This window comes from Aricia agestis, chromosome 1 (genome assembly GCF_905147365.1).
Source record: "Aricia agestis chromosome 1, ilAriAges1.1, whole genome shotgun sequence".
NCBI classification, from domain to species: domain Eukaryota; kingdom Metazoa; phylum Arthropoda; class Insecta; order Lepidoptera; family Lycaenidae; genus Aricia; species Aricia agestis.
This window is the reverse complement of record NC_056406.1, coordinates 19,454,548-19,480,669: the sequence shown is the minus strand read 5'-3', so window position 1 is coordinate 19,480,669 and position 26,122 is coordinate 19,454,548. Positions and strand designations below refer to the sequence as shown.

The 26,122-nt window shown below is 34.2% G+C and overlaps 2 protein-coding genes across 2 annotated transcripts; one reads left to right on the top strand and one right to left on the bottom strand.

Moving 5' to 3' along the window:
• Positions 1 to 5,660: 5,660 nt before the first annotated feature.
• Positions 5,661 to 9,310, top strand: LOC121725478 (transmembrane protein 164). The gene is made up of 6 exons (XM_042112484.1): positions 5,661 to 5,933; positions 6,094 to 6,276; positions 6,435 to 6,551; positions 6,821 to 6,899; positions 6,978 to 7,078; positions 8,606 to 9,310. The coding sequence occupies exons 1-6, from the start codon at positions 5,799 to 5,801 to the stop codon at positions 8,834 to 8,836; spliced, it is 846 nt and encodes a 281-aa protein (XP_041968418.1). The 5' UTR covers positions 5,661 to 5,798; the 3' UTR covers positions 8,837 to 9,310.
• A 10,805-nt stretch (positions 9,311 to 20,115) lies between these two features.
• On the bottom strand, positions 20,116 to 21,308 carry LOC121729242 (F-box/SPRY domain-containing protein 1). Its single transcript, XM_042117699.1, has 4 exons — positions 20,957 to 21,308; positions 20,581 to 20,854; positions 20,353 to 20,443; positions 20,116 to 20,220 (listed from the first exon to the last, which is right to left on the bottom strand). Exons 1-4 carry the CDS (start codon positions 21,271 to 21,273, stop codon positions 20,123 to 20,125), a joined length of 780 nt encoding a protein of 259 aa, XP_041973633.1. The 5' UTR covers positions 21,274 to 21,308; the 3' UTR covers positions 20,116 to 20,122.
• Positions 21,309 to 26,122: the final 4,814 nt, after the last annotated feature.

Sequence of the window (26,122 nt, the reverse complement as noted above, 5' to 3'; positions counted from 1 at the left end):
CGACCGCATCCCTACTCGCGCGCGAACCGTGCGCGACGCCGCGGCGCCGCGAAATTCCTGCGAAACATAAGTGAGAGATCCGCTTTGCATATGTTTCGCACTTCGCGGCCCGTTCCCCGATTGTTGTCTGCCGATCCACACTCGCGCGCGACAGCGGATCGCGTATTCTGCCAAATTTACTGATCCACACTCGCAAAGTTCGCGACATTTTCGCAATGTTGCCACTTTTTAATTACTTCACTTTCTTGACGCACTATAGTTTGCGCCCTTGAGCCAAATTTATCTTCGCTCGCGTAAATTATTAGGAATTTTACGGAAATCGTACATTTTTTCGCAACAAAATAGCTTATCTCTCTTCACGTAGTCTACTCTATATCTGTGCTAAATAACATACAAAATTGCTTTAGTAGTTCGTGAGATAAACCCTTGCTAATAATTTTCCGTTTTAACCACATTTCCTCTGTTTCTTCGGTCCTATTAGTTTGCGTGATAAAATAACCTATAGCCTTCTTTGATAAATGAGCTATCTAACACTAAAATATTTTTTTATCGGACCAATAGTTCCTAAGATTAACGTGTTCAATCAAACAAATAAATATTTTTTAAATCGCTTGACGAAAACGAATCTTGATCTAAATGACTATGAAAAGTACCAATAGTAATATTATGGTAGTGATGATGAATGTAATTTGCATAGTAGCATATGCTTTCCGTTCTTAAAGCAATGCAAAGGAGTTCTCTAAGCCGTACCCAGGTTCTGGGCCAGGGGGGGCAAATTACCCAAGTTCTGGGCCAGGGGGGGGGGGGTAAATTACGCAGATTCTGGGCCAGGGGGGGGCAATTAGATTTTTTATAAGCTAGGTGTTTATAAAGAATAAAAAGTTAATAATTTTTAGTTGTAAAAATATTTTAAATTGCAAACAAATGGCAAAAAATATATTTTTATAGATACTAGATAATATACTTAGTAGGGAAGTCAACATGATCCAGGGGGGGGGGCAGCTCGGTACGCCCATGCCGATCTCAGCACCTTCCCAATCTGATCATGGTATACATTGGTGCAAAATCTTACTTGCTGATTGCATATGCTTAGACTACTTCCCATGAAACCGAAGTCACCACATGTTTCCATATAAATTTTAAGGAGTTCCCTCGATTAGTCATGGCTCCCAGCATCAGATCACCACTTTTGTGAGTATAGTACCAAATTGGGATGACATTCTGTACGCCAAAAGAAAAATTTTGAAAATCGGTTCACAAACGGCGGAGTAATCGTTGAATATAAAAAACGAACATAACACCTCCCCCATTTTGAAAGTCAGTTAAAATTGTAGCCTATGTGTTATTCTGATGTATAAGCTATATTATTGTAAAGTTTCATTAAGATACATTCAGTAGTTTTTGCGTGAAAGAGTAACAAACATCCATACATCCATACATCCATACATCCAAACAAACTTTCACCTTTTTTTTTGCATGGCTTTAAGAACGGAAAGCATATGCTACTATGCAAATTACATTCATCATCACTACCATATTATACCTTATAAAGTTATATGCATCCCATGATTATGAGCCTATTGTGACCCATTGGTACTTTTCATAGTCATGATTGAACACGTTAATCTTAGGAACTATTGGTCCGATAAAAAAATATTTTAGTGTTAGATAGCTCATTTATCAAAGAAGGCTATAGGTTATTTTACCACGCAAACTAATAGGACCGAAGAAAAAGAGGAAATGTGGTTAAAACGAAAAATTATTAGCAAGGGTTTATCTCACGAACTACTAAAGCAATTTTGTATGTTATTTGGCACAGATATAGAGTAGACTACGTGAAGAGAGATAAGCTATTTTGTTGCGAAAAAATGTACGATTTCCGTAAAATTCCTAATAATTTACGCGAGCGAAGCCGCGCGGGACATCTAGTTTATAATATAAAGTAAAATAAATACGGCTCTAGAGCGCAAACTATAGTGCGTCAAGAAAGTGAAGAAATTAAAAAGTGACTACATTGCGAATATGTCGCGAACTTTGTGAGTGTGGATCAGTAAATTTGGCAGAATGCGCGATCCGCGGCGCGTTGTCGCGCGCGAGTGTGGATCGGCAGTTAGGATTTTATTGAACACTAGCTGTTGCCCGCGACTTCGTCCGCGTGGACTTCAGTTTATAGCGCGCAATTTCAACAAAAATGGTGTTAAAAGCTTTTATAAAAAAAACCTTGGTACCCCTTAAATCAAAACAGCTATGCAGTGTGCACATAATATTTAATTTTTTAAAATTAAACTTTATATTTTATGCCAAATTTTAAAGCTCATTTAGCCCCCCAATTACACAACTTTACCCATAAACTATTTATCATTGATAGGTTTAAGGTTACGTCACTGTATATAATATAAGGTACTGACTTATTAAATAACGTAAAGAAGAAATAACAATTGAAAAAAATCGAAAATCAGATGATGATACCACCTCTTATAGAAAGAAAGATGTTGGGCAAGCGTTAGCGCGATGTAAGAGACGCACGGCGCCATCTAGTATGAATTTTTGGAACTAACTTAATTTGAACAAATTTTCGTATTTTCACCCCCTTACAACCCTTTTTTCCAGTAAAAAAGTAGCCTATGTCCTTTCTCAGGCTTTAGACTATCTGTAAAAAAAAAATCATTACAATCGGTTCGGTAGTTTTGGCGTGAAAGCGAGACAGACAGACAGACAGAGATACTTTCGCATTTATAATATTAGTATAGATAGTATAGATGACACTCAATTATGAAGTTGACAGTCAGCTGTCAAACTGCGAAAAAATGAAACGAACACGGCTAAAGTATTATAGTATAGGTAGATGTAGTCTTAGCCCGTCATCGCGTGGCCATTTTGTGCTTATTTTCATACAAGTAGTGTGCGTTTATTTTCTTGAATATTTCTATAAATTGTCGATTATTTCGAAGCACATTAATATGATACAGGAAAGAAAGTCAATTAGTTCAAGATATCCATTAATTATAGTTTAAGTGATGAGAATCCGTAAACACATGTAAAAAGCTATGCAATTTTTATAGCCAAATTATTAATTGATGTGACATTATACTTTACATTATTACATATAAATCTTTTTAGCTCACAAAAATACCTATTGAAAAGCCCAAAAAACGTTGTCCAAAACTTACGTATTTAATGTTAAATCCACGTGCTTGAGCCATTTTTTGACCATTCTTATGGTTTATTATTTAGCGGAACCACAAAACTCAACAATATCTAGCATTAAATGTTCACTAAAAACCTTTATTAACACTTTTATTGCATGAAACAAGCAGACCGACTCCTTGTTATGTCCTAGTAAGTAGGACATAACATTACACGCTTTTGACGCTTAAACACCTATTTAAGGCTTTCTCCAGTCTATAGTACCTCAATGGTCATTTGCAATGAATAAGGAAACAGATGGAGGCGACATAACTACAATAAAGTGTGGATGGCGCCATATTGCCAAGATCTAAAGATGGCGGTCTATAGTGATGGGACACTCGGTTGATATTTGTCGAGGACATCGATAAACTAACATGTTAATAAGTGAGCGTCCTGTTATATTATATACTAGCTGTTACCCGCGACTTCGTCCGCGTCAACAAAATGTAAAATACATAGGTAAAAAATAAAAAGTAAAAATATGTCCTCCTCCTTTTTGGAAGTCGGTTAAAAAGTAGCCTAAGTTACTCCTTATTACATCAGCTATCTGCCAATAAATGTCCCGTCAAAATCGGTCTAGCCATTTCGGAGATTAGCCGGAACAAACAGACAGACATACAGACAGACAAAAATTCTAAAAATTGTAATTTTGATGTAAGTACCGTCTAAATATTCATATGCATGTAGTAAAAAAACGGTTATTTTAATATTACAAACAGACACTTCAATTTTATTTATATGTATAGATTATATTGATATCAAAAATGATTTTTTTTATCTATACATATAAATAAAATTGAAGTGTCTGTTTGTAATATTGAAAGAACCGTTTCTTACTACATTCATATGAATGTACTTACGATACATATACCAAAATAGCATTTTTTACAATTTTTGTCTGTCTGTTTGTCTGTCTGTTTGTTCCGGCTAATCTCCGAAACGGCTTGGGCGATTTTGACGGGACTTTTTTTTGGCAGATAGCTGATGTAATAAGGAGTAACTTAGGCTACTTTTTAACTGCCTTTCAACAAAGGAGGAGGATATATTTTATTTTTTTATATATTTTGTTCGGAAAAATTCTCTCTTTTTTATAATCTTCGTCATCACATTTTGCTGACGCGGACGAAGTCGCGGGCAACAGCTTGTATTATATAAAAAAATATCATTTTTGCCTATTTTGTCTCTATGTATTATAGTACATAGAGACAAAACAGGAAAATATGGTTTTTTTATATAGGAGCCTCCTTAATTTTAATAAAACTATTTAATTTATTTTAAGTTTATTAATTATTATTTAAGTTGCAATTATTGATATCGGGCAAAAATTACCAAAAAATCGGACAAATACTAGTTGTACTCGCGCACGAAGTGTTTACAGTTTATTTTAATTTTACCATCAATTATTATTATTATTAAAGTAAGTATGTATACAACTGAGTATTTTGTGAACATTTCAAGTGCCTATTTTTTTCGCGATATATCGAGACCGATATTGATATTTTTTCAAATATCGATGTATCGATATATCGATATTTTCTTTCAATTTCGACATCCCTATAATACGACACTTTGACAGTTTATGTACCCCGGAGAACCGGAACATAAAATGGCGGACCGGCCACAGTATTTGGATTTGGTAGAGACCATTATGCCGAGTCCACATATAAAAGTCAATGGTCATTAAAATACAATCTAAAATATACAGATATATTATATAAACAAACTTTAAATATAAAACTATAAAAAGAAAAACTTGCCCAAGTCATCCCCATCTGGCAGAGTGCCCAGCAAGCTGACAGCATTGCCACGTTGGATGGCAATTGCTATCCGCTGTGCCAGGTAGCTCCCAGCTGTGGGGTCTCGGGTGGCTTCAACAAGATTCTTAGATATTCCTCTAAAAAGCTTATGTGCCCTCGGACCCCATGCGCCTAGAGTTTCCATCCCAAACGGTTCAAATATAAGATCTCCGCTGAGGTTCTCATATTTGCGCCGCTTGAAGTTCTCTGCTTGGTTTGCGGCTGCGCCCGCACAGCTCGAGGTGCTCTGAATATGGGACGAGGCGAATGTGTCGACACAAGTAGCGTCCCACACAAGGGCTCGACCCACATTCCAGGGGACCAGGGTCATTCCATCGGGTCTCTTGCCATCGTCACGCGCCAAACCGGAGGGCTCCAGTATCGCTGGCACGCTGGCAGTGACAAGAGCCCGACGAATGAGGTCATTCAAGCTGTGATGCCGCGAAAAGCGTCCGGCATGACACTTCGCGAGCAGCACAACCCGTGGTGACCATAGCTGTCAACGCGCGCGCCGCAAACACACTGATGGGGGACGACATGGGGGACACCAAGACGCAGGGCAGTGGCAAGACGGAAATCGGAATGTATTACGGTCCAGTAATGTTCCTGTGTTTTGGCAATGGTCATTTGTTACACTCACTTGTCAATTGTCATTTGTCATTGAACAAACGTCAATATGGACCAAGGCTGTCATTTAGCGGGAAAAGAAATCTATTCATTTTGATGGCTATTTTATGGCAAATGTAGTGCTTTAATCGCGAATTAATAATTACGAAAACATGGTTTATATATAAATAACAAGAAATATATACAATGTTTGAGTGGGCATATAGTGGCGCTAATAAGGCCGTCCCTAGAAATGTCGGCCCTGAGTGTGCTTATTTTTTGTCGCCCCAAAGACAAATACTTGAAACCATTATTGTTACATCTATTTGTTTATATGTTATTGTGAGTATCTCATTTATTCTGTACAATATATAATTATTTCTTTCGGTTTTACGATTTTCTTGATCTAAGGGTACTTGAACAATAAAGAAGCTAATTCAATTACAAAAACAAGAAAATCTTTGTTACAATTTTGATAACTCCATTGTGATTTTGTTTTCAGAAAAAAACATACCTAAAATTACGAATTTCCGACGAAGTTACATATATAAAAAATGATAGAGGTGGAAAACGACTTCTGGTTATCCTCTTAGCATTATTATGGGGAATGGAAATTGGTTTCAAATTCGCTTCACGCACTGTAATATATTTGCTTAATCCCTGCCATGTAACAACATTAATTCAAGTAAGTAACTATTAGAATAATTATTGTTAACCCATCAATCCCCAAGTGGCAGCCGGCAGCTGCGTAACAATTGTATATCTATTGTGTCTGCGATACCCACGATGGAGGTGTTAATAGTAGGTTAAGGGTTAATTACATACTTTTAATGTCTGTTTTAGATTTACCTTTTAGCTGCTCCTCCTAGCAAAACTGTCACAGCACTTTTTAGAATACATTTAAATCTTTTAAATGGTCCTCTTCTGGCATTTTTGTTTCCGGAAACAGCTTCAAGAACTGTGAGTAATCCTTACTTATAACAAAAGAGTTGTTACCAATTTTAACATTGCATCTTAATATAAAATTATATATTTTATATAATATTATGCTATCTTATTTGACAATAGAGTAGTACTTTCCATATTAGAAGGCGGAAACCTCTACAAGTACCTTGAAGCTTTACTATAAAACAAATGTTACATAGCTTTATATTCATAATATTAATATTTTATTTATATTCAGATTCATCTTCCTCCGGAGAAATGTCATATTTTTTAACTTTTTACAGATTTTTGCAGAAGCTGCACTATACTGGATACAGCATGGCATGATGTTTGTTATTCCATATTATTTGTTAAGAATTGGTGGTAAGTTACTTTTAAAATACCTAACTAAAATTTTGTAAATTCCAGAATGAAAGTGATATTATAATAACTTTATTTTAGGTGTGTATAATGTTGAACCATTTTGGGATTTCAACTGGGCCATCTTCAGCTACTGTTTGAATCTAATGTATCACTTCATTATACTGCAAGTAATAGCAATAGTAAGTAAAATTATTGTTACCTGACTGTTGATTATTTAAGGGCGTGCAATATCAAATTGCTTTACATGATCGTCTATAATATCAATATTAATGAAAAACTGAATGTTAAGTTAAGATGCAGCAAACTTCAGGACTAACACTAGTGATTATGTTACTCAAAAATACAATGGGATACAATTTTCTCGATAGAAAAAAAATGCGAAGTTGCTTCCAAATCACCTATAATTAACACATTAAACTGCTATAATAATTCTCCCCCTTAATTATCAGATAAAATTAAGATTTGATAATTAAATAATCAATATCAGAAATAAGAATTATCAGAATGTTTACTATTTTACATCCCCATAACATGTTATTAGCCCTATCATCAATACTTCCTTATTAATATTATAAATGCGAAAGTGTTTCTGTCTGTCTGTCTGTTACCTTTTTAAGCCCAAACCGCTGCACCGTTTTTTTTTAATTTGACATGGAGATACATGGAGTCAACGGAAAGGTCATAGGATAGTTTTTATACCTACTGGAAAAAAATTGTTTGCTCCGCGATTAACAAATTTTGGCGCAACGGAGTTGCGGGCGTCATCCAGTTACATCACTACATATTATAAAACAAAGTCGCTTTTTTCCCTCATGTCCCTTTGTTCCCTTTAACATTTAAAACTACGCAACGGATTTTGATGCGGTTTTCTTTAATAGATAGAGTTATTCAAGAGGAAGGTTTATAAGTATAATAACATTCTTTGGATAGTGGAGAAATACAGTTATTTTTGGGGTTTCTAATGTGATGTCGTATATAATTACATTTTTTCCGCTTACATTGCAAACACAGGCTGAACCCTACGAGATTTATCAAAATAATAGAAGCGAAGAATCAGAGGTCAATTTTGTGAAATATACAGGGAAAATAATTATTAGAACACGCTAATTACACGAACTACTGGACCATTTCTTTATGATATTAGTAATTAGGTACAGATATAGATGGTCTACCACAGGTTTATACGTGGGAGAGCCATGCTTCGGCACGAATGGGCCGGCTCGACCGGATTAATACCACGTTCTCACAGAAAACCGGCGTGAAACAGCGCTTGCGCTGTGTTTCGCCGAGTGAGTGAGTTTACCGGAGGCCCAATCCCCTAACCCCTACCCTATTCCCTTCCCTACCCTCAACTATTCCCTTCCCTTCCCTACCCTCCCTTATTACCCTATTCCCTCTTGAAAGGCCGGCAACGCACTTGCAGCTCTTCTGATGCTGCGAGTGTCCATGGGCGACGGAAGTTGCTTTCCATCTGGTGACCCGTTTGCTCGTTTGCCCCCTTATTTCATAAAAAAAAAAAGGAAAGGACAAATGCTAAGATGAAAGGGAAAATGTAAGGTTCCCGCAAATACCTTATTTACGCGATTGGAGCCGCGAGGAACATCTAGTTTAATAATTATACAAATACATATAATCTAAATATACGTATGAGATAAATGATTTAGTATAGAGGTATAATAATAAAAGCCTTTTTGTTTTTATTTCAGCCTGCTCAAGTTAATTTGAACCACATGCTCTGCCCTGCAATTTTGGACCCTTTTGATGGTCCGTGGTACCGCATAGCAGCTGTTTTACATCAAGCGCTACTTTGTCCATTGTTATGTAAGCTGTTTTGCCTTATATCAGACTTTTGTCTGACAAAATTCGGTCCTACCAAAGTTAAACCTCAAATGAGGGACAATTTACTAGACAAAGCTCCACATATACAAAATGATTAGATTCGGTTTACTTACATTATATAATCAATTTAGCAATGCATAGCTTAGCTTTAATGTGTGACAATTATAATTTCACATTCCCCACAAACTAAATCAATTATGTTAACTAGCTAGTAAGTAGTACTATCAGAGAAGTTGACACATAGGCAGATGGCGGACCTAAGTAATTTGGTCGCTTTAGGTCAAACTCATCCAACCGATCACAGTTAAATACCTGTGCTAACATTGAATTGACATAAGCCAACCAAACAACGTAGGTCTGTCAACTGCCTAGGAATCAATTTCCTCTGGTAAGTAGGTATACATCTTGGTGAATGATACTGCAATTTATTTCAAATATCATTTAAGTAAGTAAATATTTGTATCAAAATGTTTTTCCCATTTTACTTTTACTGGCTGATTGCAGAATAATTCAGAAATAATTTTGCTTGTTAAAGTCGGTTATTAAGGCGAGGATAAACCCCAATTAGTTATTCCGTGACTCCCGGTTTACCTAGTTCCAATATAATAACGAAGTGTTAAAAAATATGAGATATAAAGCACAATATTCAAAATACCTTAAACCATAAACATTTTAATAAAACGTAATACTTTGGCTGTAATTAATTTACAAACTTACCTCCGAAAAAACTCTATTTCATCGAAATATAAGTATTAACTAGGATAATTGTACATTTTATTTGAATAAATTGTTAGTAAATCTATATTAAAAATTCTTTAACCGAACAATTTTGTTTCTTAATATTTATTTCCAAAGATATTTTAAAAAAACAGCAAAAATAGAGAAGATCCGCCCGAGAACCTATAGTTTTATGCTAAGCTAAAATGAATCTTATTGAGATGCATATACGCTTGGTCTTTGGTTGTGTGCAAGGTTATCGTTTTTGATTGAGATTAATCCCCGCCTTAATGGGTAATGTAATTCTTTTACATAGTAGCCCCTCTACCCTATGTTTGTGAAAATTGAAGTTAAATCAGTAAATTACTCTATGTAAAAATGAAAATATTGTGTAACGGCTACGAATAATAAAACCGCCTCTTATGGGTAACGAAAAAGTTATCACTATTTTCGGGGATAAATGTGGCCTATTCGTTAATCCACCGCCTAAACTAGTACCATGCTAATCAAAGTCTGTAGCACAGGCATGAGGAAGTAACATACTCAAACTTTTCCCTTAAAATATTTTATTGTTGGTATGGTAACTCTATCTCTTCATGTCTTAAAAATATTTAAAAAAAATATATATTTGCCTCAAAAGTATTTTTATCCTTCTATACTGTGTATACTGGGCTAGAGCTTTGTGATGGATAAGGAATTAATAATGCAATAAGATATCTTGCCAGAGTAGACTTTAATTATCTAGATTATTGATAAAAGCAGAGGCACTTTTGGGGCTTATGCCAGACGGTAGAAGCAATATTTATACCTACTGGCAGGGTTCCCTAAAATCATAGCTGAGACTGGCTATTACTACTGGATAAGTTACACAATATCTAAGGATATGTGCCATATAAAGATCCAAATAAGTAGTTTAAAAAAATGCAAAACTGTGATAGAACAACTCAAAAGAGAAAATCAAGCATTTGAAATAAATACAACACGAAAAATTACCGCCCTTTGAGCGTTTTATAAGCTCAATTATATTATAGTGTTCTTGATTATACAGTCGCCGGCAGATGCTGTGTGCTTATTTATTCTGTGCTACTAAGCTTATTGCAAAGTAGAATTTATATGTCGGTGACTGTCCAATACGTAGTTACTTGAAACTTGCATTTAATGATTAAACACTATACATTTTACGGTGTTAGACCAGAGAGGTATAAAATCTAGATCTACTATAGTATTTCTTATGTTAAATTCTAACTGTAGTTACTTCACCTATAATATTATTTAGAAAATTTTTATATAAGTACCTAAGTATAGTTATTATGTTATCTCTATATCAATTATAGCATCCGCTTAATTTTATATGCTGCAGTATTTCCCATTACATAATATCTAGAAAATATGCCATAAATATTATTTAGGAGTTAAAAGGTCTTATCACAAAAGATCTAAACTTCTATTGAACAGCTGTTTCGAGACAATTAAGTACTGATTTTTTCTCTAATCAACTGTTCAACAGGTGTTTAAATCTTTTGTAGTAAGACCGTAAATGTTTAAGTAAGTAATAAAATATTTATTTTCATCTAAAATAAGCATTCATCGATTAATTATTTTTTTAGTCTACAGCCTTTTAATTGCTTTAAAATCTTTAAGGTCTGCTTAGCCGGCCCCTAGACGAGCAATTTTATTGTCAATATAACGCTTCAATTTTATTGAACAGTTTATTTGACAACTAGATTGAAGGCTAGACGGTCAATAATATTACGAAATACGCGATATTGACAGTAAGATTGCTCGTCTAGGGGCCGGCTTATTATCCGGATATATTCTTAAGGAACCACTAAACCTTTTCCACACAGTCTTCAGCACCCACGGACAATATTGTTTTGTCGCCGATTATTATCATATTGATAAATAACAGTATTTTAAAAAAGATAAAACCGACTTCAAAATTGTACGTACCAAATCTATACTAATATTATAAAGCGGAAGAGTTTGTTAGTTTGTTTTTTTGTTTGTTTGAACGCACTAAACTCAGGAACTACTGGTCCGATTTGAAAAATTCTTTCAGTGTTAGATAGTCCATTTATCGAGGAAGGCTATAGGCTATATTTTATCACGCTAAGACTAATAGGAGCGAGGAAATAGAGGAAAATGTGGAAAAAAACGGGGGAAATTATTTGAAAGGGCTTATATGAACGCGCTAATCTCAGGAACTACTGGGCCGATTTGAAAAATTATTTCAATGTTAGATAGCCCATTTATCGAGGAAGGCTATAGGCTATATGTTATCACGCTAAGATTAATAGGAGCGAAGAAATAGAAAAATGTGAAAAAAAAACGGGGCAAATTATTTGAAAGGGCTCATCTCACGAACTACTGGAGCAATTTTTCTTTTATTTTTCACAGACTTATCTGTAAGTAAGTAAGTAGACCACGTGAAGAATCATAGGCTATTTTTTTGGACTAATTTGTCTGTGAAATATCTAATTTACGCGGGCGAAGCCGCGCGGTCACGACATCACGCGTAAATGGCTGGACCCATTTTGCTGAAATTTGCTATAAATATACTTTGAGTCCCAAAACAGAACATAGGATACATTTTGTCCCGGTTACTGCACAATATACTTTTATGATTTGCGCGTAAACTATTCAATCTATTTTGATGGAATTTGGTATGGAGATTGGAGATACCTACTAATTTGAATCTGGGACAAGGAATGTTTTTTGTCCCGGGAAAATGTGCAGTTCCTACACAATATTCTTTTTTGATTTGCGCGTAAACGATTCAATCGATGTACGGGAACAACTATTAAAACTAAAGTCCACGCGGACGAAGTCGCGGGCAACTTCGTCCGCGTGGTAAGAATAAAATCCCCTATCTCAAAAACGACTGAACCGATTTTGATGAAATTTGAAGTATTCCCTAAGTTGAACAATACCTAGCACAACAACAAAGAAACCATTTAAATCGGACTTGTAGTGCCGGAGATATGCGAACACAAACATATAAAAACATACAATACAATATACATAAGTACATACACTTTTGAAATTTGGTTCATTTATTCAGACTCTGATATAGACCAACATAATATTCGAAAACTGGGCAGTTCTGGAAATATTACATACATACGCGTCGAATCGATAACCTCCTTTTTTTGAAGTCGGTTATATACTATAACTTTTAACGTCTAGGATACATGCTTCGTAGGTGTCGGGGTCGAATTTTGGTCTTCTGTAATTCTTTTATAAGTTTAAGTGGATGAAAAATAGATGTTGGCCGATTCTCAGACCTACTCAACATGCTCACAAAATTTCATGAGAATCGGTCAAGCCGTTTAGGAGGAGTATGGCAACGAAAACTGTGACACGAGAATTTTATATATTAGATTATATAATATGTATTATATAATTAAACACCCTGGATCCCAGGTATAATATTACTTTACCATAATATTTTGTAGTCACTAGTCAGTAATTACCCGCCCGTCACCTAACTTTACATTTTTCGTGGGTTACATTTTGTGATCTTTGTGCAGTAAAATGTCTTCTATAAAGAAGGATCGATATATACTGGTAGGTGTTGCGTTTATAATTTATAATGTGCCTTGTGTATTTATGAATAAAACTTTAATCGTGAGCTAATTTTCTTAGGCATCGATTTAGATAAGCACTTTAATAACTATACTATTATATAATATATGGCAATAAATACATAATTAGGTTACAAGTTTCAACTCGTGAATTGTATACTTGTGTGATGTATCATATATACAGTATATTTATAGCAATACTATGAACGGCTAATAATACCTATGATGAAATATTCGGTATTATTATTTCAACTAGTCAATTTAACTGAGCATGTTTTTTTTTAATGAAATAAGGGGGCAAACGAGCAAACGGGTCACCTGATAGAAAGCAACATCCGTCGCCCATGGACACTCGCAGCATCAGAAGCAGGTGCGTTGCCGGCCTTTTAAGAGGGAATAGGGTAATAGGGGAGGGTATGGATGGGAAGGGAAGGGAATAGGGGAGGGTAGGGAAGGGAATAGGGGAGGGTAGGGAAGGGAATAGGGGAGGGTAGGGAAGGGAATAGGGGAGGGTAGGGAAGGGAATAGTGGAGGGTAGGGAAGGGAATAGGGGAGGGTAGGGAAGGGAATAGGGTAGGGGATTGGGCCTCCGGTAAACTAACTCACTCGGCGAAACACAGCTCAAGCGCTGTTTAACGCCGGTTTTCTGTGAGAACGTGGTATTTCTCCGGTCGAGCCGGCCCATTCGTGCCGAAGCATGGCTCTCCCACGTATATGGTATGCATAATACGAAAACGCGGTTCTTACAATGAACTCTGCATATTTTATTTATAAGATTCCTATAATTTAAATCACTTCTGAGAACAAAGCTAAGAAAATATATAACCGCTTATGACTTATGTATCTAAATGTAAATAAAAAATTTAAACTCGACCTAATTGTGCGATTTATACAACGTGGATTTGACTGATACCGAAATCATAGAAACAATTACTTAATTTAAAATTATAAATTTAAACCCAGTTACCAGTGGCCACTGGCCATTATAAATGATTTATTACATTTTATGATTTACTTATTTCATTTTTATTAAGTTTCGTAATCGTATTCTATAATGATTTAAAAAATATTTTTAGATTCTACACCCATCTCAACATACATAAAGATGCTCACTGCAGTCAAATCCAAGTTTTTTTTGCTTTTATTATTTTAAAAATTTACCCAGTTCATGTTTAAAAAAATGTCCAAAAAACTGTTTTAGAATAATATTTTAGTTACCACATATTATATCTAAGAATAATTCTCACAGCTACAATATCGCACATAAAATTCAAAATAAAGCAACTTCGTGAAAACAAACTCTTTCATTTACCTGTTGCAACCATTTTTATTTTTTTAACTATTGTGAGTAAAATCTCCTTAGGAACATGATGTGTTGATTAAGAAAATATTATATTATCAATTGGCAATTGATAACATAATATCTATATATTAATACGTGAGCCAAAAACTTTGTATCCCTTTTGACGAAAAATGGGGAAACGTAGGTAAATGAAATTTTGCACAGTTATAGTTTATATGGTGAAGGAGTGCATCGAGCTAATATTATTTAGAAATTATGCTTTTATCATACATATTTTTAACAAATAAAACATTACACACACACAAGGAAAAATGCAAGATTTTTGAGTGACAAGCTTATACATACGAATTATACTCTTTTATTTATGGTTGAAGTCTTTTGACAACAAGGTGACAAATTGAAAATGAATTATAGTTTTTTTTATTGACTCTTAGATTCGGGCTAACGAAAGATGAGACTGGAAAAAGGCGGCAAATTCAAAAAATCTACGTATGGCAACCTTGTCTATAGTCGGAATTATAGTTTTGATACTTGATTATTTATGACAATAATATTATATTTTCGTTTGGATAACTCATTTCAAGAAAAATATGTTTATTGTTGTTGTTGTTTACTTACATTTTATTTTGCAATACATTTCATGATGTTTTGTTTTTGACGAAAACTCTTGCATGTTTTTGTCGGAGTATTAAAACTTCTTCTTTAATACTCACCGTACATCATGAAATATATTACAAAATATAATTTAAATTTTAATCAAACAATTATCTTCATTTTCTTAAACTAAATTATTGTCCCTACTGTTCCTAAGTTTAAATATAATTTAATTTGAATGTTAAATAATTTCCTATAAGTATTATATTATTATGCAATTAAAAGTGTATTAGCACAAATCCTCGCAAGCATCATATATTGTATTGATTTAAATACTCAAATATGTTTATTTAATACATACTTGTACATGCCTGAAACTAATAACCCCCCCCCCCCCCCCCCTTGCAAGTTGATTAAAAACCAAGGATTAAGGGGAGATGAAAAAAATAAACAGAAAATCAAAGGTTGCGGATTTTTTTTTCGCATTTTATATATTGTTTAAACATTCGAAAGGTTTTTTTTATAAAGCAACTTTTTGCCATCTTGTTGGTAGGGACACGATCCCATTGCTATAAAAATGTTGGGGATTCTGATGAAAAAACTGCGACAAGTGGTTTTGGCAGTCCTCTTGTGATGTCAACCTGACACTGCCTCAGGAATCCTGCAGCGACCGAAACAGATGGAAATCTGAAGGTGCAAGGTCAGGACTGTACGGCGGATGCATTAATAACACCTCCCAGCCAAACTCCCGTAACCACCCGCCTTTATTTATTTGGCCTTCTTTTTTAATCCTTTTTAGGGTACAAACACTGACATCTAAAAATATGTTCATAAGTAAAGTTAGCATTCAATAACAAGGTTGCTTTCAGGAAGCCAATTCTCAGAACGTGAGAAAATCTTCCCTTCGAAAAAATTACCCAATTATGAGATTTTTACGAACGTAACACAGTTTGTGTATTCTCAAAACTTCACATTCGAGATATTCCGTGCAAAGATCGCTCGAGTCGAACGAGTAGGACCGGTTATTTCTACGATGGCGGAATTCGTACACCAATTTACACTTCTATTGGTGGATAGACGTTCGATTGGAAACCGGTTTCTGCACGATACAATTTGTTGCTGTGAGTTTATGTATTCTCAGAACTTCACACTAGAAATGTTTCGTGTAAAGATCGCTCGAGTCATACGAGTGCTAGGGACCGGTAGATGTCGGAATTCGTACACAAATTCGCCCTCTTATTGGTGGATATGTAGCAAAGAAGTACAAAATTTCGTACTTACTTGTGTTTCTTTTGCGATATAATAACTTACTAATTATAAGTTAATGGGTTTAAACTTTAAAAGAAACTATTTATAATTTCGTTAAATTAAAATATAGCTGAATTAGACTAAGTACATATTTTTAACAGAACTTTTGTTCTATTATATTGTATACTGTATACATCTATATATATAAAAATAGATTTCCAATTGTGTTAGTAACGCTAAAACTCAAAAACGGCTGAACGGATTGGGCTAATTTTAGTCTCAAAATATTCGTAGAAGTCCAGGGAAGGTTTGAAAGTGACACGAAGTTCACCGGGACAGCTACTTTTTGGATAATTACGTTTATCATAATATTTTGATGACAAGTAAGTACATCTTATCTTCTTATATTATATAAAATTCTCGTGTCATAATGTTAGTTACCTTACTCCTCCGAAACGGTTTTACTGATTTTTACCAAAACCGCCAGCGGCCACGACCGGCCACGGGCGGCCGTAGACTTCACTATGTATTACAGTCATGAAGATAAAGCTTAAAATCATATGACACCGAAAGTGTTAGCTGTGGCCTCGCCGCGGCTGCCATTCCGGTTTGGCGCGCCGCGCGGCCCTTGGAGGCCGAGCGGGTGCGCGCCAACAAGTCCCGACTCCCGACGGAACGATTTGGGCTGCGGCCAGCGGCAGGCTGCAGACAGTCTCGCGCCCGCTTCCGATTACGAAAGTTATTGAGATATTACTTATATTACTATAACCACAGAATAGATAATAGTACAAGTACTATAACGCTGTATTAGAATAATAAGTGTTGTTTTAGTAGTCTCTTTCAATACTTGTTATAATTATTGATAAGTGCATTAGTCAAATAAATATTAGTAGTTTAAATTAGTAAATTCGGCGACTAAATTATTGTTTGTGAATAAATAAGTATGGTAAAAGTAAATAAGTACGGCACCACGTGGTGCCATACTTATTTAGTCACTTCAATAAAAATATAAGTAAGTAATTGTTCTTTACAAAATATTATAAGTACAGAATAAAAGAATAATTTAGTTTTTAATGCTTCAAGCCCCAAGCGGTCATCGGCGACCGCGATAACAATAGATAAGCTATAATTGTGCTACCAGTGGAGGGGCAACCCACACCGCCCACGCCTTGCGCCGCCTCTGTCAACTACAAATAATATAGTAATAATAATATAATAATAAGTATATTGCAAAACAACCGCAAAACAATTTGCCAAGATAGCTAGTAATATTATAAAATCAATTATTTTGTAAGCTTTATTTACTAGAATACACTTAAATATCTTCGCACGTTGCAAAATTTGTCCAAGCGTTTTTTTAATGCCGAAACGGAACGCAAAATTTAGTCTATGGCAGGAACACCTCGATAGGCCGATTGGTAATTTGTTCGATTGGTCCCCAGAATGCGAGTTTTAAGGATCATTCGAACTTGCCAGTAGAAATGAATAGTTCAAGAAATAATTTTACGAGGATTTACTTATTAATTCCAAATAATTATATTATATTATGCATTGAGATTTAAGATATTATAAGTACCACGTAATCATATGGCAAAATAATCGCAAAACAACTTGTCGGGATAGCTAGTGGTGTAATAAAATCAATTATTTCGTAAGCTATATTTACTAGAATACAATTAAATATCTTCGCACGTTGCAAAATTTATCGTAGCGTTTTCTTTAATGCCTAAAGAACGCAAAATAATGTCAATGGCAGAAACTCCTCGTTACTCTATTGGTCCCCAGAATACGAGTTTTACGTATCATTCGAACTTGCCAGTAGACATGAATAGTTCGTGAGATAATTTTACGAGGGAAAATGTTCACATCCTGAGAATTGCCTCCCTGGTATTTTTTTGTAACGTTCTTACCGGTCAAAGAAGAAATCTCATCAAGGAACTGATTCTGTCTTTAAACATTCTTCTTGGAACATATCTCTTAATTTATTTATGCTTGATATTATAACTTGCTGAATCCTTTGCATCATCCACGTTAACTGCAAAACAATAAATTCAATTACATGATAAATAATAATTATTTTAATTAATTGTAATAGGGAATATGCATGATTTTTTTTATGACTTTAATTAGTCCTTTATATCTTTATAAATGAGAATAAAACATAAATAAGCTTCAAAATATTCAAATTTTTCTTTAAATTAAAATTTAAAACATTGATTAAATTTGTACCGTTCAAACGCCGGCATTTAGCGCGCCATGTTGATGACGTCAGATGTTATATCCCGTGTTTGTTTCCTTTAGTGATTCAGTTACTTCGTACTTATTTTCGGGTTTATTTGCTATTGAGATCACGGACGAGGCTAAAAAACCTTCTTACAAGTATTGTGTGATACTGAAGTGCAAAAGCATTCCTGAAAACACGCCTAGAAACATATTTATTTACGTCCGTGCCTGACAAAGTATGTTTCGTATTCCAAACGATGTAAAAATACGAGAACCATGGTGTAAGATGATGAAATGGGACAATGACGACCTCTGTGGCTCAGGCCTCAGTGGGCTGTCGATAGCTCAAGCCGGGGGTCGCGGGTTCGAATCCCGCCGACGGAACAAAAGTTTTCAATGTTCCTGCTGGGTCATGGGTGTGTTTTTTTAATTTATTTAATTCCGGCAATAAAAATTCTCGTGTCACTGTTTGTGCGCGAACTCCTCCAAAACGGCTAAGACGATTTTGTTTAAATTTTGTATACTTATATCCCACCAAAAACATTTTCATGTAAAAATGTTGCCAAGATGAGAACATAATATTATAGTTCGTCGTGTCAAAAAGTAGTGAGATCTCATGTAGAGCCAAGTTTCTAACCTTACATACTCAACCCTAAAACTAAAAACCTTAATTTTACCCAAAAGCGCGGCAAAATATTTGATAATAATATTATAATGTGTCAGCCGCACGAGGAGAATTTATAAACTCTACATTAGTCAAAATCGGTGGCCTAGTTACTAGGCTTCACTCGTGATTAGAGAAGGTTACGTCCGTATTTTTTTTACGTCCGTGCGTAAACCATATAAATATTTTTCACTTTGACACATAAACAATAGATGCTATAGGTGACAATGACGTTAGTGACAGTGTTACCATAATCATTTTTGGAATAAAAAGCCAGTCTCATCTTTCGCTAGCCAGACTCTAGATACTATTAGACAATGTTTACACGGCCAGTCTGAGATCAGCCTACCTAGCATACGCCAACGAGATATCTCACTCTACATGTTTTCTCGATGTTTGATGGTTTGTCTCTTCATCTCTATTGACCCTAGCATGACAAACATTTTTTCTCGCGTAGATCTATCATCGAAATAACACATTTTTATAGAGTTTGGTCGAGATTATCTCGACCAAACTCTATAAAAATGTGTCGAGATTTTGACATTATGAGACGAGTAACTACTCGTCTCATAATGTCAAAATTTAATTATCTCGAGAGTGAGATATCTCGTTGGCGTATGCTAGGTAGGCAGCTGAGTCCCATATAGATAAGAGTTGAAAAAATATGATATTTCGCAAAATATAGGTAGTAGTCCTAATGTCGTTGACGCTAAGGTCGAATTTCGACCATTGGGCGATCTCTAGTTTTCTTAATTGAGCAATTGACAATTGCTCAATATGGAGTAGTTCAAACAAAGTGTTTAATCAAAACATGGTTTTATTCTAATAAATGCATAGTTGAATAACTAAATGCTTATAAATTATTGCACTATAAAACATAAAATTAGGCGGTGAAGTAATAACATTAAGCATATTGGACTATACACACTTTTAAACCTTAATATATCACAATATATGACTAGAAAATTCTTTCACACACAATTAGTAGTAACTCTCGATCCTATGACAATAAACAAGTCTTGATAATATGGTATTGGCTTAGGTTTACATGTTATCCATCTATAGGTGGGCCCAGATATATCATGGACACTTCTGTATTTCCGTACACAGCAGACACTGTAGGGTATAACTTTTTTCTAAATGGAAGGCCTGAAATAAAATTGTGTACTTAATAAAAAATAAAAATATAAAAATTAAGTAACTAGTTTTGGAACAATGAAACAGACAATCATCATCAATCATTATAATCTACACAAATCATTATATCTAATCAGTATTTACCTTTAAAAGCCACTCCTAAAAATTCATAATTTCTTTCAAAGGATAGTGTATGTGCTTCACAATCAAGTATAACTCTAATACGTTCTCCCACCTGTAATTTGTAGCTTAATTATACAACTTTAGTCATTTTTTCATTAGCACCCACATAGTATTATTTTTTTAACTAAATTTTTATATTATGACTTAATAGACAAAACATAAAATAATTAGCAACTTTTTTTTACTTACTTGATACTTGGGACAGTTATTCAATAGAGGATAATATCCTTGAGTGTCTCCATTATGTAGTAAATGATTATCCACTAAGTTCCAACCCCAGCTTTGCTCATCAGAACCCAACAGGCCAACATATCCTTGACACTGTAAAGGTGCATCTCTGGTGGAAACACCGACAACAGCCACTGTCCCCAGTGGTCCTTCCCAAATAATCTCCCAAGTATGACGACCCTGAAAAAATCCTATTTTTCCTCTACAGGCATCTGTGCTTTGTGCAACAGGATTTCTGAAAAAAAAAATACAGTTGTAATAGTAATGTAAACATATTATTTATCAGATGTTCACAATTCTATAACTTTATGAAATGCTTCTAGTTTATAATTCTTACCTATGTAATGTAAAACCATTTGGTTTAATATAGATATTTCTAGAGCAATCATATGGGTTCCAAGCGTGGTAAAATGCTCTCAGCTTAGATTTGTAAGTTGTGAGAGTTGAGAGCAAATCTGATTTTAAAACTTCTTCTGCTAATCGCTTGATACAGTGATACCTCCAAATGTCGTTATTTTCGTCGCTTAGTATTCTAAACCAGCTTTTACATACTAGTGCACAGTTTTTTAAGTCACTCAAAGTTAAATATGAAAATATATTTTCAATTATCTGTTCCATTTCACTGATATCATTCAAATCAAAAGTATTCATCATTTTAATACAATTTAAAACAGGAAATTTTCAATAAACATAATCTTTAAAATTTAATACTTAACTAAGTAAGTATATTACTTTTTGTGTTTATAGTAATTACAGTTGTGGGAAAAAAAATTATACGTCTCTGAACTTACAGTTTTATAATTTAATTATTATTTTGTTCAAGTAGGTAATTTAAAGTTTAAAATTTAATTTACCGATGGTTCGATCGTTATTGTTGTGCATTTATGTGTGCCACAGATTACTAGTATATATTTGTATGTGGACGACACTTCTGACTTCAGTCTTCAGCACAGATTAGTATATATTTGAGTCTTCAGAAGTTCTTCTTCTTCTTTTTTTTTTTTATGGCGACTAGATTAATTCTTCTTTCAGAATTCAGATGATGACTGACATTTAGGTACTATAATACTTTATCTATGAATTCTATGATCTATGATGATTGATGAGTGATGAGGTCCTGGAGTTAGCCCCCCAAGAATTTTTTTTTTGTAATTTTTTGTTTTTTATACTCGTATATCGTTTGTTCGTCGTTTGTTCGTGATTGTTCGTTATAAATAATCGTTTGTTCGTTACTAGTTTATATATTAAAAATGTTTTAAAATATGATCTTAAGTTATCCCCCCCCCCCATTCTAATTTTTAATGAATTTATGTTAATATTGAATTATAAATATTCATTAATGTTTGTTCGTCGTTTGTTCTTGATTATTCGTTATAAATAATCGTTTATTCGTCGCTTGTTTATGTAATAAAAGTTATTTAAAAATAAAAAATTTAATTAATTTTTATTACACAAACAAGTGACGAACAAACTTAACTTCCTGGACCTTGAGTGATGACAGATCATGACAACTGACAGGTCCTCTTCGTCGTCTTTTATAGCTTCCACAGACGGAGGGATGGTCCAAAGTGAAGATATAGGCGTGGATGACTTTTGTAGCTGTCAAAATAGTCCACGGTACTAGGATCAAGTATGCTCTGTATTTGCCAAGGGCGTACACCCGAAAGGGACAGGAGGACGGGGCTCAGTACGGCTTTTACAGCCATAACCATGTTAAGTTTATGCAGCACTCAACTACGTCTTTGTTTCACCACACAAATTACTGTTAGTAAATCACATAAATAAACGAAGTAATGGAGAATGTTACTAGGTATGCCAAATTGCTTGTAATTTTCTTTTTTAATTGTCACAGTAAAGCCTGTATGTATACAAGTACACTAGTTTTTGTTGCAGTCAAAAATAACTAGTAGTTTTGATTTTATAGGCATTCAAAGTTTCGAAAAAAATATCGAGTCCCGCTAACAGTCCCGCGACCGCTTGTGACGTCATAATGGGGATCGTCGCGCGGGCCCCATACAATAAACGTGATTTTTTTGCTCTATCTCAACTCTATCTCAATAACAGCAACAGGTAGGCACTTGAAATTTTTATCAAGGTCTTAATTATAATATGTGTACTTTAATAATTAATAATCCATACTAATATTATAAATGCGAAAGTATCTCTGTCTGTCTGTCTGTCTGTCTGTCTTGCTTTCACGCCAAAACTACTGAACCGATTGCAATGAAATTTTGTACACAGTTATTCTAGAGTCTGAGAAAGGACATAGGCTACATTTTGATGTGGGAAAATATCTTATTTCCATGAAAATATCGATGAAAATGAATTCGCATTGCGCCTGGCCAGCGCTCATCCCGGGGGTCCTGGGTTCGAGTCCCGCAGGCGGAACAAAAAGTTTTCAATGTTCCTGAGTCTTGGATGTGTATTAAAATAAAATTTCAAAAATCTTAAACATATTTTATGTATAATATTATAAAAAATCCAGAAATATATCGATGCAATGAACATTTTAGTTCTAATACGATTCAGCAGATAGCGTTTTATTTTTTACTTTATTGTAACATAGAACTAATCATACTTATTAGTTAGTATGTTTTTGTTTATTGTTTTTAATACGTTAGAATATTGTGTTTAATAATATTATCACTTGGTATAATAATAATCAATCTATCTTATCTTATAAAACTCCTACTGCATTTCTAATATATGTGACAAGTTGACAACAGAAGGCGCTCTAAAATAAAGGAGTTCGAGTGTACCGTGTTAAAATGAAAATGCGTAAATTTGTTCAAATTAAGTTAGTTCCAACAATTCATAATAGATGGCGCCGTGCGTCTTCTACATCGCGCTGACGCTTGCTCAAAAGTCTTTCTATAAGACGTGGTATCATCTTTCGTTTAAGTTTCGATTTTTTTCGATTGTTATATCTATTCTACGGTATTAAATAACTCAGTACTTTATCTGTGCAGTGACGTAACCTTAAATCTATCAATGATAAATAGTTTATGGGTAAAGTTGTGTAATTGGAGGCCTAAATAAGCTTTAAAATTTGGATTTTATGCCAAATTTTAAAGCTTAATATAAAAATAAAGTTTAATATAAAAAAATGAAATACTTATTGTGTGCACACTGCACAGCTGTATTGATTTAGGGGTACCAGGGTTTTTTTATAAAAGCTTTTGACACCAATTTTGTTGACATCGCGCGCTATAAACTGAAGTCCACGCGGACGAAGTCGCGGGCAACAGCTAGTAATCTATACACATATAAATAAAATTGGAGTGTCTGTTTGTAATATTGAAATAACCGTTTTTAAATAGATGCATATGAATGTATATATGGTACAGACACCAAAACCATGGTAAAAGGAGGGGAAGTAAGTTATCTTCATACAAAGGCACCGCGCGCGGCTTGTATGTGTGCGCCATAGTATAAATGCGTCGCCACACGGTACACAACAAAATCTCGGACAATATTTCGGCATAACCAGTCGGGGCTAACACTTTACACTGCACGCTCGCGCTACGCCAGTCGCCACGCCACGGCTAAACGAATCAAAAATGTCCGATCATAATCGCAGGAGTAATAGATATTGCTGTGTGTTTGGGTGTTTTAATAGTAATGCAACAATTCGAAAATTGATACGTGAGCCAAAAATGTTGTGATCCTTTTTGACGAAAAATGGGGAAACGTAGGTGAATGAAATTTTGCACAGTTATAGTTTATATGGCGAAGGAATGCATCGAGCTAATATTATTTTGAAATTATGCTTTTATCATACATTTTTTTAACAAATAAAACATTACACTTACTACAACACACACGCTTGGAAAAATGACAGATTTTTGACTGACAAGCCTGTACATACGAATTATACTCTTTTATTCATAAACCTATAATGCTAAAGACCAACAAAGAGTGCGAGTGAGAAGAAAATCCTTTATGGAATTATAACAAGATGAAAAGAGAGAGGTAGTCTAATGAAAATTGTAACCACTTTTATTTGACAGGTCGTTAAAAGTCGTCAGTCGTTTTTATGCCCTTTCAGTATTTCCAATATATTGTTCAATTTGTTTGTTATTTTTAATAAATATTATTATATTTAAAAATGTTGACTTGTGCTGTAATTGTTTGCAGTGTAAATCATAAGAATAATCCTGAAAAATATACATTTCACAGGTAATTAATCTTCATGTCCTAATTGCTACGATGTGTTTATTTTCGCTCTATTCTGTCTTTAGTTCTCTATTTCAAATAAAATATTATGAATCCTCCCTTTTACTTTCATATTTTGCGTAACTAAAGGTACTATTGTTCTTATATTACACAAATTTTGAAGAAAAAATTTTAATCAAAAAATTTTACATATACGCTAGTGCTTGAATCAAATTTATCGATATGCTTATCGATATTTTACAATAACATAAAACTAAAATAAAAAATCATTTACCTTTATATTTATCACCTTGAGCCCGGTCGCACATTATCCGAAATTTCTGATCAGAAAAATTCGGACGCCCGGCGGAACGCACTCTGTTCATACATTTTGTTGTAGACCCATCATACTAAAAGAATTTCTGACGTGTCAAAATGTATGAGCGGGGCGGATACTATTAGTTAAAATAAGATAATATGTCCATATTATCTTATTTTAACTAATAGTATATTATAATATAGCTAATATAATATAACTACTATAATATAGAGTGACTCTAAAACTAGAGGAAGGTTTATATTTATATATCATAATTATAAACCTTCCTCTAGTTTTACAGATTCCCTCAAGATCCTCTAATAAGAGGAAAATGGCTGAAATTAATTGGGCGTGTTGGTTGGAATCCCAAGAAAAATTCAACAATATGTAGCAAACATTTCATTGAAATTTTTTAAAGAAAAAGTAGAATAAATACTATTTTGGTTAAAGGAGCTATCCCAACTTTATTTGTGCCAGTAAGTTTGACATACTGTTGCACTTGTTACTGAAGCAATTATTAAAAATAAGCAATTATAAGCAATTATTGCTTTTTAGTTCATTTAACATTATACTTAAATGAACTAAAAAGTATTACTTATTCTGTACTCAATCTTCATAATTTTGAAGTCGGTACCAGTCCTAAGTATATAAGTTGCAGTTATACCTATTCTGTCAGAGAACTGGCGATTAGGTTAGCTGGTACCGATTGCAAAATAATGAAGATTGAGAACAGAATTGATACTGAGTACAGAATAAGAATTGTCATTACCTTGGAAGTCGGTTTTAATTTTTTGTTTAAAAAATGATAATTTTACCCGTTTTAGCTGTCCTTAAGGTTTTCTATACCTACAGTTGGTGTTTTAAAAAATTAAAATCAAAATTGCTTTATTTCTAAACAAATCTAAAACAAAATATATTTTCAGAATACATGGTGCCTACCACCGGTTCGGGAACTAAGCCGACGAGAGGAACCGGCGTAAGAAACTCGCACGGGGCCCACTTTTTACCAAAAAAAAATGAGAAAAAAAA

Coding starts and splice junctions, on each gene's coding strand:
- LOC121725478 (XM_042112484.1), top strand. CDS start 5,799: ATGTTTGAGTGGGCATATAGTGGCGCTAATAAGGCCGTCCCTAGAAAT. Junction 6,900..6,977: donor TTATTTGTTAAGAATTGGTG/GTAAGTTACTTT, acceptor ACTTTATTTTAG/GTGTGTATAATGTTGAACCA. Junction 7,079..8,605: donor TACTGCAAGTAATAGCAATA/GTAAGTAAAATT, acceptor TTTTTATTTCAG/CCTGCTCAAGTTAATTTGAA.
- LOC121729242 (XM_042117699.1), bottom strand. CDS start 21,273: ATGATGAATACTTTTGATTTGAATGATATCAGTGAAATGGAACAGATA. Junction 20,855..20,956: donor AATGGTTTTACATTACATAG/GTAAGAATTATA, acceptor TTTTTTTTTCAG/AAATCCTGTTGCACAAAGCA. Junction 20,444..20,580: donor ATAACTGTCCCAAGTATCAA/GTAAGTAAAAAA, acceptor TACAAATTACAG/GTGGGAGAACGTATTAGAGT.